Below are 17,809 nucleotides of genomic sequence, written 5' to 3'. Positions count from 1 at the left end.
GGTTTTTGGAATGAAGAAACACGTCAGCAGCGTGTGGCCGATGTGTTTTAGTAGAGGACTATGGCACCAACAAAGAAGTGAATCCAGGCTGCGACCAACCAAATGTGAGGAGAGAAGGTGACTGTGGACTGTGAGATTCACTTAGGACACGACTGAAGTTGTCCTTTCAGGTGAGGCTGAGCAGACTGAGTCATATAAAGTCTCACCTGCAGTACGTTTGTCTTCCTGTGCTCACAGATCAGACTGAGCTTTGTCAGTTAGAGATTCACTGATCAGGAAACATGTTGCAGCATGTTTTCACAGGAAGTTCCTGCTGAACTCTGTTCCACTTCCTTCTTGTGCTTTAACCTACGTGGTGGACTGGATTGGACCTAAACGTCAAACTGCGGCCCCCGCACGGACCAGGCCATTCATCCAGTCCACACGAATGTTAGGCGTGTGAGGCTGGATCCGGATATGTTCCGGCTCAGGTGTGAAGCCGCTGTAAAGGGGGCTGTGCAGGAAGTGGCAGCTTCAGTGTGCGGTCATGAAGCTCGTGCTGCTGCTGCTGTTGTTGTTGTCTCCGTGTCTCCTCTGTCGTCGAGCGGACGCTCTTCTCACGCGGGGAGACACAAACTCCACCGGCAACTATTTCGGTTCGCTGAACGTGTCCGTGGACGCGGATCTGTCCGCGGTGATCCGACGCGTGGACCGGCGCTTTCTGTCCGTCACCATCGACGCCAGCCTGGCTTCGGAGGAGAAGTTCGTGGAACTGTTACGGTGAGTTCCGACGGTTCGCTCCTCTGTGCGCACAGGGAGCGAGGTGAAGGGGGTGAAGGGGGTGAAGGGGTGAAGAGGTGAAGGGGTGAAGAGGTTCCGCTTCTTACTGTGGAATCTCACTCAGGTTCGTCCTACACACGTTTAAGAGAGAAATGCAGTTTCCTACATCAACCATGTAACACAGTGTGAAACTGCAGTACTAATTACTGTAATATAATAATAATAATAAGTATTTAGCTGAGTCTGTCCATTTTATGATTCTTTATTCTGCTGCATTTCTATTGAACCTTCTACTAAACCCACTTCAACACAACATGCAATAAATTCCCAAACTACTCACTGATATAAGTCAACTCAGCCTTTTCAGCTGCAACATAAATGTGATTTTTACACATATATGGATTATTAAGTAAAATAAAAAATCATGTGAAAGTGAATCTTTCTTTTGTGTCATTTACTTTTAGAGCGACAAAACAAGTAAATCTTCACATCTAATCAGCTGATGCTGTGTGTTTTAAGCCTTAAGCAAAAAGCTAATTTGCAGCTTCCCACAACTTAAAGACCGTCACCGAACACTGATTTAAAACACAGAAAATCATTTGTCTCACGGACAAGAAATGAGCTGCGTCGACTGATATTGTCGATCTTGGTTTAAAAGCCAACCAGATGACATCATGGTTCCTGCAGTACAGGTCAACAGGTTTTCAATGCTGCCTCGAAACAATCAGCAGTTGCTTGCATCAACAGTGAAACAGGTTTTGGGAAGTGGCTCCAATACGAGATACAGAGTTTTTACAAGTTTATCTGAAGACAAATGGGTCACATGAAGTCAGTACTGTAGCTTCCGATGTTGCAGCCGTGTTTCTCGGCATTGGCTTTACATTTCCCACATTAACACAAAAATGTTTGCTTCCTTTCTCATCGCTAGCTCTCCAAAGATAAGGACATTGGCTAAAGCATTAAGTCCAGCATTTTTAAGATTTGGGGGGACCAGACAGGACTTTATGGTGTTCACTCCTCAGAGGTATCATCAGGACTCAGGTGTCACTGCAGGTAACGTCGGATGTTTTATTGATTTTATTGATTGTGTGTTTGAACTATAACTTCCATAAATCGAGTAGTTCAGGATTGTGTTGGATTCTGATCTGAGCGTTGAAAGTTGTGATTCATATATTTATCATTTAAGCTGATTCCAACAATAGAGGCTCCACATTCAAAACACTGCAAACACAGTCACAGACACACACGAGGCTGAACGTCACTCACTTCCTGTTTGAGGAGCTTCATGGTTCTAATACTCACCTGAATATCTAAAAAAGAGCAAACACCTCTGCTGGGAAATGAAGACATTCACTCCGTGTTCCTGTGTTTCCTAGATCAGTCCTGTGATAGAGTGGAGCTGCCCTTATGGCTGGAGGACAAGCTGAAGAAAGAGTGGACTCAGCAGCAGCTGGTCCTGATGAGAGAAGATCAGGAGAAGAAGTACAAGCGAGTCAAGTTTACAGGTACAACTCTGACACTCTGTGGACCCGGTGAGTTTAATCAGCACAGCTGCTGGTAACCGTTGTCGTCCTCCTGTGGCAGAGAACACCGTCGACCTGCTGAACTCCTTCACCAACTGCTCTGGGATGGATCTGATCTTTGGGCTGAACGCTCTGCTCAGAACAGCCGAAAACACCTGGAACAGCAGCAACGCCCGCTCCCTGCTGCAGTACTGCGAGTCCAGACGGTACAGGATGTCCTGGGAGCTGGGAAACGGTACAAACAAACATATTCTAAATTGTTGTAGTTGTTGAGGACAGAGCTGCAGCAGCCTGACTGACGGGACATTAATTCATCTTGTGAAGCAATTTTTCTGTCCCTGGTTTCAGCTTCTCCTGTGAGAAGATGATATGTTCGTATTTGTTTCATGTGTAATAAACCGAATCATTTTGGGTTTTTAGCTGTTGATTGGATAAAACAACATGAACATTAAAATACTGTGACTCTGTCCCCTGGACATGTTCTGCAACCTGCTACTTCTGCTTGTGTATGATTGACTTCTTTCTTGTGCTTCTTCTTCATTGTTGCACAGGTGGCCCAGTACTTTTGAAATGTGGTGGTTTCTCGTATGTGGTTTTAGTTTCATGTCCGTATCTGCATGTGTCAAGTTCATGTTGTTTTATGTACTTGGGGAAATGGTTTCAATGGCTTTCTGTCACAGTTACACAGGAAAGCTGGAGGGAAGTGTAACTTCAGAAAACTTTTTTTTTTTTTGAAACGATGTGTTTCTGATTGAAACCTGTTTGTCTTTAGAACCAAACAGCTATGAGAAGAAGGCCGGGATTCGGGTGGATGGAGACCAGCTGGGTCGGGACTTTAAACATCTCAGAGACTTGATGTCAGAATCCAAAATTTACCACGACGCTGGACTGTACGGTCCAGACGTGGGTCAGCCGCGAGACCACAGGGCAGACATACTGACGGGGTGAGAGGTCACTCTGAGACAAAGCAGAGCCTGGGAAAAAGTTTTAAGATCGTTTGACTTCATAGTTTCCTTATTTACAGTCCACCACGACTCACACAAAATAAATAACGGACCCCTAATTTCAGTTCCTTAAAAAAAGTTGCTAAATTTCAAGGTAGTGAAAAACGTAAGCGAGAACTGTTCCATCAGTGAATCATATTTATTCATATTTTCTTGTGGTAAACAACTTTTGGTCACATGATAAATCTCAGTCTGATGACTGCAAAAGCAAAAGAGTTGAGGCCAAACCCAGCCATAAAAAAGACCATTATCACCTTCCTGAAGGAAGATTTAATGCAGAACTGCTGGATCCGACTCCCCTTTACCTACAGCTGGATCTTCTAGCATGGACTCCAAACTGACTTTGGGCTAATTTGATTTGTGACTTTCATTTGCACTACATTACATTACTGGGCAGTTTTCCCAGTCCCAGTCCCCAGACACGCTCTCCAGCTCCTCCTGTTGCATCCTGATGCGTTCACAGGCCTGATGAGATTCGTGTTGTGGGTCCACTCCACAGTTGGACCTGTAATAAACGGCTGATTCAAAATGTAGAAAAGCCTGTGTTGGTGCTGACAGAGCAGCTTCTGTCCTATAACTGAATCACATGTGTCACATGCTGTGAGCTTTACTTGTTTAACTGCTCCGTTGTTTGATGACGGGGTGAATTCTCCTGTAGTGTAGCATGAAGCTCCTGACGGTCACACTGAAGGTTAAGACACCAAAATATGTTTTGATCACAGCAGATTACAGCAAGGCTGTTTGTTTGGATACGTTTCATTATGTTTAGTTTTTGCCATTTTAGTGAGAGATGCATTCAAAGACCAACTCTGTTACATGTCCAAATACTTTTAAGCATGCATTGTGTGTGTGTGTGTGTGTGTGTGTGTTTCTCCTCCTCTTCTTTGATGCTCTCAGTTCAACTTTGCCTTTTTAAAATTTCACCTCAAAGACAAAAAAAATACATTCTGGAAGCTTACGAGCTTCGACGAGTAGATCGACGAGTGTGTCAGTAGAGACGCCTTTATTCCGTCTTTTAAAAGCAGCAGTTTTTGTTGGAGTGGTGTGATAGTAGCAGAGTTCTCTCACCACCTGTGTGTTTTTTTTTTTTTGAACAGGTTCCTGCAGACTGGAGCTGAGGCCATTGACGCCTGCACCTGGCACCAGTGAGTTCATCTGTACTTTAACCTCTGCTCAGACTTATTGTCTGCTTGTAAACGAAAGTTTATGGCAGTGACACATTGAGCTGCTTCACTTGAATACAAATACCAAAGCCAGCGATCAGCCATGATGTACGTCCTGCGTCTGCATGAAATTAAAGGAAAGTGAAAAGCACTGTGAAAAAAGCAGCGTTAGCATTTTCACACCACTTTTATCTCAACACAGATGTTTAATCACTGTGGTGAGTTCGAAGCAGCAGACACGGGTCTGATTTGTGCCAAAGGTTTCACCGAGTCCACTAACTAAACTCCCGCTCCTGTCTCCTAGTTATTATGTGAGCGGCAGAGATGCATCCCTGGACGACTTTCTTGATCCAGACGTTCTGGACACCCTGACCCTAAAGACCAAAGAGGTCCTGAAGGTAACGACAGACAGACACCTTAGTGCTTGATGTGTGTGAGGTGCAGGCGTTACAGCACACGTGTTTTCCCTCCTGGTCCAGAAAGTAAAGCTGGTGTCTCCGGGGAAGAAGGTTTGGCTGGGAGAGACGAGTTCAGCCTTTGGGGGAGGAGCTGCAGGACTGTCAGACACGTTCATAGCAGGATTCATGTGAGTTTATACAACGGCAACAAAGGGATGGAAATAATAAAAAATATAAGAAATAATCAAAGGATTTCAAATGACAGAAGCACAGTGGTGGAGTGGTTACTACTGCCGCCTCACAGCTAGAAGGTCTGAGGTTTGAATCCCTTTCAGTGTGGAGCTTGCATGTTCTCCCTGCACTTGCGTGGGTTTCCTCCGGGTTCCTCCCACTGAGCCTAAATTGTCCGTTGGTGTGAATGTGAATGGTTGTTGTCTGTCTGTATGTGGACATCTGTCCAGTGCGGACCCCACCTCTGTCCTCCAGCCCTCTGTGACCCTGAAGAGGATAAGGGTGTAAGATAATGGATGAATGCTCAAAAGACAAATTCAGATTTTAATGTCCCATTAAATTCCAAACAGTTCATGCTACAAACGTCTACAAATACATCTGTACTTTTCATACAGTACATTTATGAATAAAAACCTTTTAGTTATCATGGAGAATTTGAGGACTTATAGCTGTGCTTAAGTGAAGGATGTGAATTCCTCACTCACCACTGTGAACATCTAGCAGCTGCAGCCGTGACATGTTTCAGTGTCTCTACGTAAACTTGCTGTTTCCAGGTGGTTGGATAAATTAGGACTGGGGGCCCGACTTGGCCTGGATGTTGTGATGAGGCAGGTGTTCATTGGTTCTGGGTTCTACCATCTGGTCGACGACAACCTGGATCCTCTGCCTGTAAGACATCTTTAATGATTTAATGAACACTGCACACAGCAGTGCGACACTTTAAGTATTTGTACTTGAGAATCAACACTTTGTTTTATACTTTTATGATTCAGAGGAAAAATCTGCATATTGGGACTATTTACATCTTCTCATCATTGTTTACAGTCTAATTTTAAACAAAGGACTTTTGGAGAATCTTTACTTTGCTCTTCATGTGCTTTCAGGACTACTGGTTGTCTGTTCTCTACAAGAGACTCGTTGGACCAGACGTTTTGAAAATTGCAGCATTTTGTGATTTTGGCTGCAGTAAAAGAGTGAGGCTGTATCTACACTGCACTAACACAAAGAGGTAGTCCTGCTGTCACATCCCATTTCCTCTTGGTTTTTTCTGCCGGTAACATTTGATCATGGGCTTTGTTTTTTTGCTGCAGTTACAGAAGTGGAGCAGTCACATTGATATCCATGAACCTTAGTAAGAAACTAGCCAGGATCTCTGTTCCTGCACTCGTCTCCTCCAACACAGTGGACGCTTTTGTCCTCCAGTCGGACCAGCCAGGGGAGGCGGGGCTCAACTCCAGGTGCCAGTTACCCTGAATTCCCTCATTATAACCATCGATCTCCAAGTTAGAGCCTCAGATCTGATCTGTTTGTGTCATTTTTCATATTTTTAGTGTTTGTCTTTATGATTCCACAGCTTTCTTTTTACATTACAATCTTTTGGGAAATGCCTTAGTCCAAAATTATGAGGGGAAAAAAATGAATTAAGAATGATTTTCACCGTTGACAGTAACAAGAATATGTAATGAACATTGTTAAAACTGTCTAAACTGTTTAATACCATATGTACAATACAAGTACACACAAATCCACCCACTGCTGTTATTAGATGCAGTGACATATAAAGTAGTACCAAAGTACACGTGGCTGATGAGTTGGATTTCTGTGTTTTTATGAAGGTCTGTGAAGCTGAATGGACAGGTGTTGAAGATGGTGGATGATAAAACGCTTCCCGATCTTAAAGGAAGCCGTCTGCCTCCAGCTGAACACCTGCAGCTTCCTGCTTATTCTCTGGCCTTCTTCGTCCTCGCAGACGCTCAGGCTGCAGCCTGTCGGTGAACCTCACAGAGACACGAGTGTGAGCTCTTTGTTGGACAAACTGTACACAGTCAGCTGTCACTCACATCACTGACAGCTGCTCCTCAGTGGATGTAAGACAAACTCAGATGACAAACCGAGGATGATTTGGTGCAATTTGTTTTCTCAAAATTTCAAAACAGAAAGTTTGTCATTCCACCTCACACTTAGAAAACTAGTGTTTCTACAATGGCTCCCGTATTGCTTCAGGTTAAATTGGTTGAATGTGTCCCACAGGGCTCAGTATTGGGTCCTCTGCTAATTATTCTATGAATAGATGATGATTTTCCAACTGAAATGTCTTTTTGTATTCTTGTATGCCAGTAGCTCTACCATAAACTACCATAAAATCTATAAAAGATCACTCATACAACCATAATAAAACACCGAGATTGAATTCTGATTAAACAACATATTTTGAGTCATAGAACAAATAAAAATGGCCCATTTTAAAATGATGATATTTCTGACTGTCTTTACCGAAATTAGTATCATGTCTCTAATGCTTAAATTGGAGAAATGTGGTCACTGTGCTGTTTGGTATCATTGTATGCACCACACTGAACATGGATCAGAGAAAGTAAAGCATTTTTAGGACATTAAGACCACATTCATCCCTGTATCTACAACCTGCAACCTCCCCTTCAAACCTGAGACAGTTGGACTGGTTTGATGAACAAAGAAAATATGAGACTAAGGGCATTATAATTTTTGTCCAGGCCATTTTCATTTGTTGTATTATTTACAATAATTTTAATTATCTTAGTAAAGTGTAGGTTTTTCTTTTTTGGGAAAGGGTGTCAACAATTCCATCCATGTCTATCATGTAATGAATGCTAGCACTTGGTATTTATTGAAAATGCATCCTACTGTACCTTTTTGTGAAATTTATGCCATTATACAGAGGCTCCAGTGGGATGTTTTCCAAGCAGGATTCAGGCTTTTGACACCGTAATTTAGAATTCAGTTTCAATAAAAAGAAAGAGGCATTTATTACTTTGTCAGTTATTGAAGGTGTCCCACAAGGCACAGGTGTGGGCCCTGTGCTTTTGTTGTATTAATAAATAATATTTATTTTCGAACTGAACATTGTAATATCTGTTTGCATGCTAATGATATCATCTTTTGCACCATTAGCTCCACCACAATCATGGCTTCTCTGGGTTGATGTCTTTTATTCACCTTTGGTTGTTCTTTACTGCAAAAAGTGTTGTGAATAACTTGCTCCCATACATGCGTGAAGGCAAAGAAAGGCTGCAATAACTTGAATTTTAATTAAATGTATTTATTTTCACCAATTCTGACTATGTCTACATGACCTTTCTGCAGAAAAGTCATGTAGATCTACACAAGATGGATATCATGACCCATCCGCCTTTTGTTTTTCAGTACAACCCTGCTTTGCTATCATGTCCACTGCCCTGGTAGCTTGAGATCTCATTTAATTGCAAATCCGATTTTCTGTCACTTTGTATTTTAAACATTAAGCTTTAATGCATCAAACCCCAACTGCAGCAGATATGTTTCAGTTCATTGCTCTTCCTGTTCCTCTCCATGTGTGATGATGTAACACAGAGACTTATAATCCAGGTTTCCTGCAGCATCAATATTTGATGACTGGAACATCTGCTTCACCTGAAAGCAGACAGGTTTAATATCAGAGGAGCCATGTCGGTGCACACGGAGATTCACAGCCCTTCAGCTTGGAGAAACACAAAAAGAAGCTGATTGTTTACCTCCTCGGATGTGAACTTGTCTGCTTGTGTCATCAGTAAGTTTTGTAATCTGCAAAAACAAAAAGGAAGTATTAGTTTTCTGACACAGCAAAGAGACGCGATTAAATGTCTATAACACGACAACTCACTCGTCTTTGCCAATGAAGCCTTTGGCATCAGGGTCGAACAATTTGAAGGCGTTTAGGATGGTTTCTTCAGGGTCAGTGCCTGCACAGACAAAACCAATGATGAACGTCTGCTTCCTAAGCCCTCGCTAGCTTCACTTCTTGGTCTGGACTCTTATTTTGTTTTGTTATTTTTTGCTCTTATGTCTGAGTTTTGCTTTTTCATCTCCATATTTTGCTCTGTTTGCACGAACACATTTTAATTTACACCCGTTTCCAGTCTGTTCTGAGACATGAACTTATGGTTATCTTATTATTAGTTATACTTGTCCTGTATTGTGTCTTCTTCTGTTGCTGATTTGTGTTTTTGTATGCATTTATTATTATTATTATTATTATTATTATTATTATTATTATTAAGGTCAAGCGAGTGAATTAGTTTGTTTTAGTTTTTCCTGTCTTCATATCCTGTCTTCTTTAATATAATGTGTATATATATATATACATATACATATATATATATATATATATATATATATATATATATATATATGTATATAACTACGATCCTATAGTTACCCCGCTCTGTTCATGCCATTTCCTGCTTTAATGTATTTTTACTCTCAATCGGATTCTCAGTTTTGCCGACCTTGATTTACATTATTTGTGTTAATGCCCTGATACTTTAGTCCTACTGCCCCAGTTTGGGGTTTATTTCCTATTGTTTGTATATTGTGTTCATTTTCCGATTCTACAGCCACAGTTTTCCCCTTGTTAAGTTCCGTAGCACCCATTCCTGGATTCTCGATAGTTTCTTGGTCGTCTTTTGACATGCTGCCTCTGACCTCTGAATTTTCATTGTTCCTTTGTCTCCTTTGTGTTTTCAGAATAAAGATTCACTTGTATAATCACATTCTGTGTCCCTGTGATTGCATTTGGGTTTGTCCTAGTTCCAAACCTGACACCAGCAGACATTTTTGCAACCTCACCTGTGAATCCAATTTTATTCAGGTTTCTCACCGTGCAGCTTTTCTCCAAACAGGTTGAGGAACATGGTGAAGTTGATGGGACCAGTGGCTTCTTTCAGCATGTCCTCCAGCTCCTTGTCCTTCACGTTGAGTTTACCTGAGGAAACAGCATTAACACTCACCGGGGTTGAAGAACTACTGAGATCTTTTAGCGACGTACACAGTGAAGTCAGACTTTGTTAAAACTAAAATGTTGATTACATTAACATTTAGTCCTTTAGCAGACGCTTTTATCCAAAGCGACTTACAAGTGAGTTACTTTAGTACAAAAGTACCACATATTAAAGTCTTTAGAATAATATCTATTATTGCATTTAAATTACAGATGCATTCATGTTTTAATACTAAGATTTTGTGAATTTTATGTCAGGGGCAAAAAACTCTAAATCCAATATAATAATATACCAAATCTATTATAATATTTATTAATAATCTGAATCTAAAAAGTAACTACACTTATGTCATTATTGTGTATATTTTTCTCCCATGTAACAGGTGGTGGTTGAAGTGATTTTGGCTATTTTATTTTAAATTGCTTAGTAAATAATTTCATAATATATTTTTTACAGTATTTCACAATAATGTTGAATAATTTTAAGAAGTGACATTAGGTAGAGAACTGATCACAGAAGTTATGTATTGTAATTTCACCAAACATATAACAGTATCTACATAAGAAGCAGAATAATGAATTAAATTATTTTATTTTGTACTAAATAACATGTATGTGCTTATGTTAAATGTTAAAATTCAGATTTTCACACATTATTTTATAATGTGCATCCTGATTTAGGTTGTTACTGTCCACCACTGCAGTCACATGATGTTTGGACAGTGTGTTGGGGAGAAAAAAACAAAACAAAACACAAACCTAAAGAGGCGTATGTGTCCTTCAGGTCTTCTTTATCGATGAATCCGTCCCGGTTTTGGTCGATTAGTGTAAAAGCCTGAGTCCGAAAGAGACAGGATGAAAAAATCTTCATTAACAAATTATAGCCCACGACTTACAGGGTATGTAAAGTCAGCTTACTGTGTACTTATTAGTAAAAACCTCCACAGTACATCACAGTACATGATAACAGTAAGCAGACTTTGGGGAATAACAGGGTAACAAGATGAGAATAAGTAAAATACCTACAGAGTGAGTATGTTGTAGTTACGTACTCATTGCATATTACATGATTATTGTGTAACTACAGAAAAGAAGAGGGTAAGAGGCTCCACTTTAAACCTATCGTGTAATATTTAATTATTTATCAATTGTTATTTCGAATACTAAAGTTCAACAGATTAAAACTGGTTTTCGATGCTTTGAGGCAATAAAAATAAAAGCTTGATTGCTATTCTGTCAAAAATTAACACATCTAAACCCCTTTGTTACCTGTTGCTGTGTAGTAGGTACAACAAGTCAGTAATTCAAAGTGGAACCTCTCACACGCTTCGTATCTGTAGCTACACAGTAGTTACACTGTAAGTATTCACACCTATCATGTAATAGTTCACACAATACTTAGACTGTAGGTATTTTTCTTACTCTCATATCTTTACCATGTTATTCCCCAGAGTTTGATTATTGTTATCAGGTAACAACAAGTTACACCATTGTTACTAATAAGTACACAGTCAGTCACTGTACTTATGCTGTAATCTAAAGTGTGACAGTGATGAGTTTACCTCCTTGAACTCTTGGATCTGGGTTTGTTCGAACATGGAGAAAACATTGGACGAGGCTCTCTGAGCTCTTTTGGCGCCTCCTTCCTTCTTCTTTGTCTTTCTGCTCGCCTGATAAAGACAGAGATGACGCAGAACGATTGGTGGATTATATCTCACATCAGTTTGCAGCACATATCACATTTTACTTTTTTACATTTTTACATTTTACATTTTAACTGACTGCTGCTGTTATTTTTGTACGTATGAGTATTGCACTCTTTGAACTCAGGATATTAAGGCATTAAAACAATACAATATTCAGCCCTAAACTAAAATCTGATAAAGTTGTCTGAGCACATACCATCTGTCCTCTGCTGCCCCGTCAGTGAAGCTGTCTCTGCAGTGATGCTCTGGGAGCAGGCAGTTTATATACAGCAGCTGTCTCAGACACAGAGAGGCTATGTGATGATAGTGTGGATGAACCCGGGTCTTCTGGGACCCCCCTAGCCTCACAGAGTTCCCCTTACATGGATAAGATGTTTGGTAAATCTGTGGTTCTCCGGAGGCTCGACAACTGCTGCTGCTGCCCACAAACCTTTTAAAGTGATTCTATTTCCAGTGTTTCACATTGGAGACAGAAGGAAAGGAAACAGAGACATCACTGATATTACATTCCTTCTTTTACTCTTTATTAAGAAAAATTTGAAAATTAAAGGTGTTAACATTTTAGGTTGAGCTTAAGAAAACACTTACCCACAATAAAACGGGTTTAATAAGAAATGTTTCTCAATAAATCTTTATGGTATGTTTGATTATTTGTAGAGTTCTATCTACAATGTCTACAAAACCAATCTTTTAATAATTTCATTATAGTCAATAACACAGATTCAAGCAAAAAGATTACCGGTATCAAGTCTGGAATAATAGTAACAACAAAATGTTGACATATATTTAGATTTTATATAGGCCTACAGTGTATGGGCAGACAAAATATTAGAGACACCTGTCACTAAAACACTGTTCAACATCCTCTTTCTTAAGTTCTCCGAATAAACCCACAACTGATTATATGAAATTTTGACAGAAAAAAGGAAAACATCCCACTTTCGTTTTTTTTCTTTATTGTTCTAAAGGAGAAAAGGGAATAAAGTCAAAGTGTTCATGTTATTGTGGTGCATTTCGTTCAGCGTCCGCGTGATGGCGCTACAGTCTTTCTGTTCGTGTGGCCCTCTGGCGTTTAGCAATGTCTGTTTTAAACAGGAGTGAGCCGGGTTGTTATTACCAGTAGCCTGATTTCAGTAGGTTTGATTTAGGAGTTGATGTTGATGTCTTACATCCAACTGAAACCTTCATGTTTATCTGCAAAACGGAGTCTATGACCAACCCGGCGCCAAACTCCCTTAAAAAACAGACCAATTTAACAACTGTTTATACACGGATTTGTCACCGTGATGTTGTTCAAATTTAGTCAAAGACTGTAATAAAAACTGTAATAATTTGCATACAAACGCTGAGAATATGCTCTCTGTGTACTTGTAAAAATTGGAATCTACATGAAGCTGACACCTTTTTAAACAAGGCGCTGGTTTGTCCGGGGCTCAGCGGCGCGTGAATGCGTCGCTTTAGCGTCACATTGATACTACATTACCCACAACCCACCGCGTCGGGCCATGTTGTAGGAAATCCGTTTGCGGCAGATTATTGTAATCCGACAGAGGGTCTGGACGACACATCGGATCACGACAGAAAAAAAAGCGAAAGCTCAGCGGCCTGTAACAAATGCAGCTGCTACGATAATAAAGGGATAAACTTGGGATATGATCTGACGCACTCTTCGGTGCTGCTGCAGCCAGAGATCGGCGGTGCTCGGGCCGTTTCCTGGACCGATCCGTCTCACACACACTGACAGCGGCTTGGCATCACTGCGCCGCAGAGCACAGAGGGAAAAAAAGCCTTAATTTGTTGGTTAAGGAGACCCCTCTCCCTTCTCCCTTCTCCCGTCAGGCTTAGTTCCAGCCCGACTCGGCTCGGCTCGGCTGCCCTGTCTGCGGACTGGAGCGCTGCCGCTCACACTCAACTAGCTAGCGCGGCTAGCTCTGTCCAGCTAGCTAGCTAGCTAGTCGGGAAATATCAAGTTTAGTTCGGAATTTAGCTCATTTGCCGACCCGCAGCCCACAAGGAGCGAGGATGTCGGCGAAAGACCAAAACAAACTCTCCACCACCGAGCGGCCTATTAAAGGTAAGCGACAGATTTCGTTTAACGTACGTTTTCTTTTCGGGTGCAGGAAGTTGACGGTGGCTAGTTTGCTAACGCGCCGCTGGATGACAGGTCAGCCCCGTTAATAGTTAATTTGCTGGGGGATTTATTCATGAATTAATTAATTAATTTGCCGTGGAGCCAGGCGGATCGCAGAGCTCACTGCCACATCTCCCCGCCTTGAGGGGAAGGTCGCCACGTTATGCAAGTGGATGACTCCAGCGGCTGCTAACGAGTTAGCTTCGTAGCCAGCTGTCCGGAGAGCCAGATGTCAAACGGTTAACGGGCACACGCGGCTCCGCTTTAGCGAGCAGGTTACAGCCCGAGCCCCCGTGGGGGAACAAAAACTGCTCTGTTTCTTGGAGGAATGTGCTTTTTCTAGCAGCCACCGCGGTGTGATGAAACGTTCTGTGGTGGTGCATGTGAATGCAACACTGCAGTGCTGGTGACTGAATGCAGGCGATGTGTGACGACTCCCCCTCTTCTCCCTCCAACAGCTGTTGGTAGAAAAACGACGTTTTCAAGATGAGAATCGCGTTATTCCTGCAGCTGTATAAACAATTTCCTAAAGATTTAACCCAGGGTGCAACTATCAACCCAAAGATTTTTAGTTGCCTGTTATAGGGATCAAAGAAAACGTTAAACAATGACGTGAGAAGCTGCAAAGAAAACAGATTTGGAAAATATTTGCTCTAAATTACTCATTTATCATTTATTTATTTCATGGTTGTAACTGCAATGCTGCAGTGTTGGTGACTGTAGGACATTTTTCAGGACTCATTTTACATTTGTTTTTTTTTAATTACAATTTTGCATCAGCTGCAGACACAACATATTAGTCCAGAGATGACTGCAACCAAAATAATATTTATATGACCAGTTAACGTGCTGTTTATTTTTTTTTTGATGAATCATATTTTCCATCAGTTTCCCAGAGTTAACAGTGATGTCTTTAAGTGTCTTGTTTTGTAAATGTTCAAATAATGTATGTAGAAGACCAAAGGAATCAGGAATCCCATCAAAGACGCTGGAATCTTATCATTTGTATCTTAAGGCCCAGAATATTCAATTTTTATAGTTGTGGTTGTCACTGTAATGATGCAGTGTTGGTGAATGTAGGGATGTTTAAGTTTCGGCTTGAATGTAAGATGGCCCTTTCTTTCCAGAAGCTATTGTTTGGGGGGGAAAAGCACAGGTAACACCAAGACAGTTTTCCCAAGATGCTAATAAGTCCAAGCATTTCTGCAGATGTTCATTCTGTAGTTTATTTTTATAATTGTTAAAATAAAAAAGGTAAAGATGTCCATCACATCACACGTTCAGAGAAATTCAACATTTCTTATTAGACGTTACTTAGCACAGACAAACGTGCCCCCCCCCAATCAAATAATCACACTGGAGAAGCTGCAATGGACAAATTTGACATGTCTTATTTCAAAATGCCTCAGTAATTTATCTTATGGTTGTGTTGCTATAACTGCAGCGCTGCAGTGTTTGTGATTGAGTGCAGGAGGAGGAGGTGTGTGTGTGTGTGTGTGTGTGAGACAATGTCCTCTCCTGTTCCTTCTATAGTTGTTTTTGGAAAATAATTTTTTATTAGACCAGCTGCAGAGATAGTTTCCCCCGAGATAAGATCAGTCCAAACCCAATCGCAACTAATGATTAATCGATTTGTGGTGTTGTCTCTCCAGGGCTGTCAAAAATATTCCGTAAATGACATATGACAGAGCGAATCATTGCAGCTCCATATAAGATTGAAGCTGTTGCTCCTGTTCATGAAACACAACATTTTTATGTTTATACTATTTATTAGTGCTAAGACTGGAGCCAATGTTTCTCATTTCCAAGTTCCAGCTCATCAGATGTTTTGCTTTTTTGAGGGCAAATTGAATATTGGACAGTGAAAAGGACCGAACAAGGTTTGTAAAGCTGTCACACACACTCTGCTCTCGGAGATCCTGACTGAAATGATCCTATAAGCAAAATGATAAATCACATTTATATATGCGGTCCATGTATGTTTTTATGCTAAATAAAACAAGAATAAAAATAATCCAGTAAAAAGTAGGTGGATTAACCGATAATGAAAATGTTGTTAGTTGCAGCCTGCAGCTAAGTTTGTGGTGTTGAAGTAAATGAAATTTCTCATCAACTAACATTAAAGACACCAGTGTCTAGTTCATGAATCTACTGTTAAATAGATTTTTGGATTAGACCCAGAGGTGTTTTATTAATTAGTTATCATCAGGCCAGTTGTGTTTCTGGGGATCGTATGATGAGGCACCCACACCCAGGATGACATGCAGTAAAAACTTTTTTTATGTGATATTAGCATTTACATGCACCGATACATTTGTTTATAGGAAGAAGGACAAAAAAATACAGAACCAAGGGGCAACACTTACAGTATGGCACTATACTGCAGTACTACAGTATTGAGTGGCAACAGCAATATCTATGTGGATTGACAGCATAAATGATAATAGTGTATGTAAAGGTGTGATGCAACAACATACACCTTCTATAATGTGGGTCTGCAGAACACTGTCACAGATAAATCAAGATGAACCCAAACCTGATGAATTCTCTTTCAAGACAAACCCAGTCTGATCCTGCAGTTTAGCTATTGTGCGTCCTCTTGTTTAAAGAAAATAAAAAAAGAGTGTATTTACGTGGAACTGTAATGTTACCAGGTTTGATTTGCTACATGCAGCAGCATAACCTGATTTCTCCTCCACCTCTGACTTATTGTGAAGCCTGGCTCTCAGAATTGAAATGTATAGTGACAGAAAATGCTGCTTTCTGACGTATCATTTTTTTTAATGTTTTAGTTGCAGCAGAGTCACAGCACAGGGGAAGAGAAAGCAAAATAAAGGGGGGGGGGGAGACACAAAGCTGATCCACAACAGGAACTATCTGAATTTAAAAAATCCACAGGGGAAAGTGACTTATTTAGACGTCTACGAGTCACTTTGTGTTAGTTACATTTTCTGTCAGACTTTATGTAGACTTGCCCCTTTTAATGATTTAGGGGTCTCTACCTACCCCTACCCCCATTTAGGAAACCAGCTTTCCTGTTTGCATGACAGTTAAGAGAGAAAGCAGACTGTAACATGGTTACTTTAGTGCAGATAAATGCTCTCGTTTACATGTTTAATGTACTAGTCACTTTCAACTATTATTTCATAAATGCATCTTTAATTTAGCATGTTTCCTTTGAGACTGGTGCCATTTTAAGCCTTTGGTTCTTGTTGGGCAGTTTGTGGCGCTGACCTTGGCTGTTTTTGTTTGTTTCTAATGTTTTATCCATTCTAACGTCACACTTTCTGTCAGTCGACAAATGATAATGAACCTGATAATCCTCATGCTCAGGGTTCATCCCTGCTGGCTGACACTGTGTTCTGTTGAACCTAGTCAATGGACTGTGTGTGTGTGCGTGTGTGTCCATCCTTTGCTCTGAACGCACATAGTGGATCTGCTCAGGGTGCTCAGGCTTTTTGGCTTAGTTACCGATGGTAATCGAATCAGTCCGTCCGTTTGCGTTGGCTGGCATCTGTAATGATTCTGTCCTCATTCATGATTCATGGAGCTGGACCTGAGGACGGAGCAGGCTCAGTGTCTCATGGTGGGCCCCAGGATGGAGCTCTGCACTGGGCCCTGTAGGTCCTGTAATAGCACTCTCTGCTCTGGGCTCCTGCCTGTCTGCCTCAGGGTGATGTGAGTAATAAAGACAATAAATTCTGGGCTCGTACTAGTCACTGAATCACGGTCACACTGTGGTGTTTTCAGACTTGGTCCAGTATTTAAAATGATTCTTTCACAGTTAGTGAGTCCCAAATTTCTCTCAGGCTTTCTCCCTTTTTCTGACTTGTATTAAATCTTTTGTTAGAAATGTCAACTAGGCTTTAGCCAGAGGCGGACAGACATCACACTCTGTTTACTTTGGTCACTGCACAGTATCAAGTATATATTACACTCATTGCCAGTTTTATTATGTCCACGTAGGTAAAAGTCATGCAGTCATCTCAAAAGTCAGTCCAATTTTTCTACTGTTTTAGATTATTGATTTAACTAAGGAGGCTTTTATTGCTTGGTCCTTCACATTTATCTTACTAAAGGTTGGCTAAATAACAGAAAGGGTGTAACAGACTACAGAGAA

At 40.9% G+C, this 17,809-nt stretch overlaps 3 protein-coding genes across 6 annotated transcripts in view; 2 read left to right on the top strand and 1 right to left on the bottom strand.

Annotated features, from left to right (window-relative positions):
- The first annotated feature begins 319 nt into the window (after positions 1–319).
- hpse (heparanase) lies at positions 320–7,954 on the top strand. Of its 2 annotated transcripts, none has more exons than XM_067485116.1 (12): positions 320–759; positions 1,688–1,812; positions 2,136–2,264; positions 2,344–2,517; positions 3,055–3,226; positions 4,384–4,431; positions 4,754–4,847; positions 4,929–5,035; positions 5,633–5,747; positions 5,963–6,087; positions 6,176–6,316; positions 6,695–7,954. In XM_067485116.1, exons 1-12 carry the CDS (start codon positions 527–529, stop codon positions 6,852–6,854), a joined length of 1,623 nt encoding a protein of 540 aa, XP_067341217.1. In that variant the 5' UTR covers positions 320–526; the 3' UTR covers positions 6,855–7,954. The 2 variants fall into 2 exon arrangements, with proteins under 2 accessions (XP_067341217.1, XP_067341216.1); XM_067485115.1 differs by having other exon boundaries at positions 323–759; positions 6,170–6,316.
- A 13-nt stretch (positions 7,955–7,967) lies between these two features.
- On the bottom strand, positions 7,968–13,877 carry LOC137104201 (myosin light chain 5-like). The gene is made up of 8 exons (XM_067485122.1): positions 13,660–13,877; positions 11,755–12,002; positions 11,415–11,522; positions 10,612–10,687; positions 9,733–9,837; positions 8,737–8,815; positions 8,609–8,657; positions 7,968–8,507 (listed from the first exon to the last, which is right to left on the bottom strand). Exons 2-8 carry the CDS (start codon positions 11,755–11,757, stop codon positions 8,403–8,405), a joined length of 525 nt encoding a protein of 174 aa, XP_067341223.1. The 5' UTR covers positions 11,758–12,002; positions 13,660–13,877; the 3' UTR covers positions 7,968–8,402.
- ppp3ccb (protein phosphatase 3, catalytic subunit, gamma isozyme, b) overlaps positions 13,073–17,809 on the top strand; it is a 26,330-nt gene continuing 21,593 nt past the window's right edge. For 2 of the 3 annotated variants that reach the window (XM_067485119.1, XM_067485118.1), the window contains exon 1: positions 13,073–13,632. In XM_067485119.1, coding sequence (XP_067341220.1) covers positions 13,581–13,632 — 52 coding nt within the window. In that variant the 5' untranslated portion in view covers positions 13,073–13,580. The remainder of the gene's footprint in view (positions 13,633–17,809) is intronic. The other variant, XM_067485117.1, reaches the window with a different exon arrangement.

The sequence above is a fragment of the Channa argus genome, chromosome 18, assembly GCF_033026475.1.
Source record: "Channa argus isolate prfri chromosome 18, Channa argus male v1.0, whole genome shotgun sequence".
NCBI classification, from domain to species: domain Eukaryota; kingdom Metazoa; phylum Chordata; class Actinopteri; order Anabantiformes; family Channidae; genus Channa; species Channa argus.
Note: the sequence above shows the minus strand (reverse complement) of the source record. Positions and strands in the feature narration are given on the sequence as shown.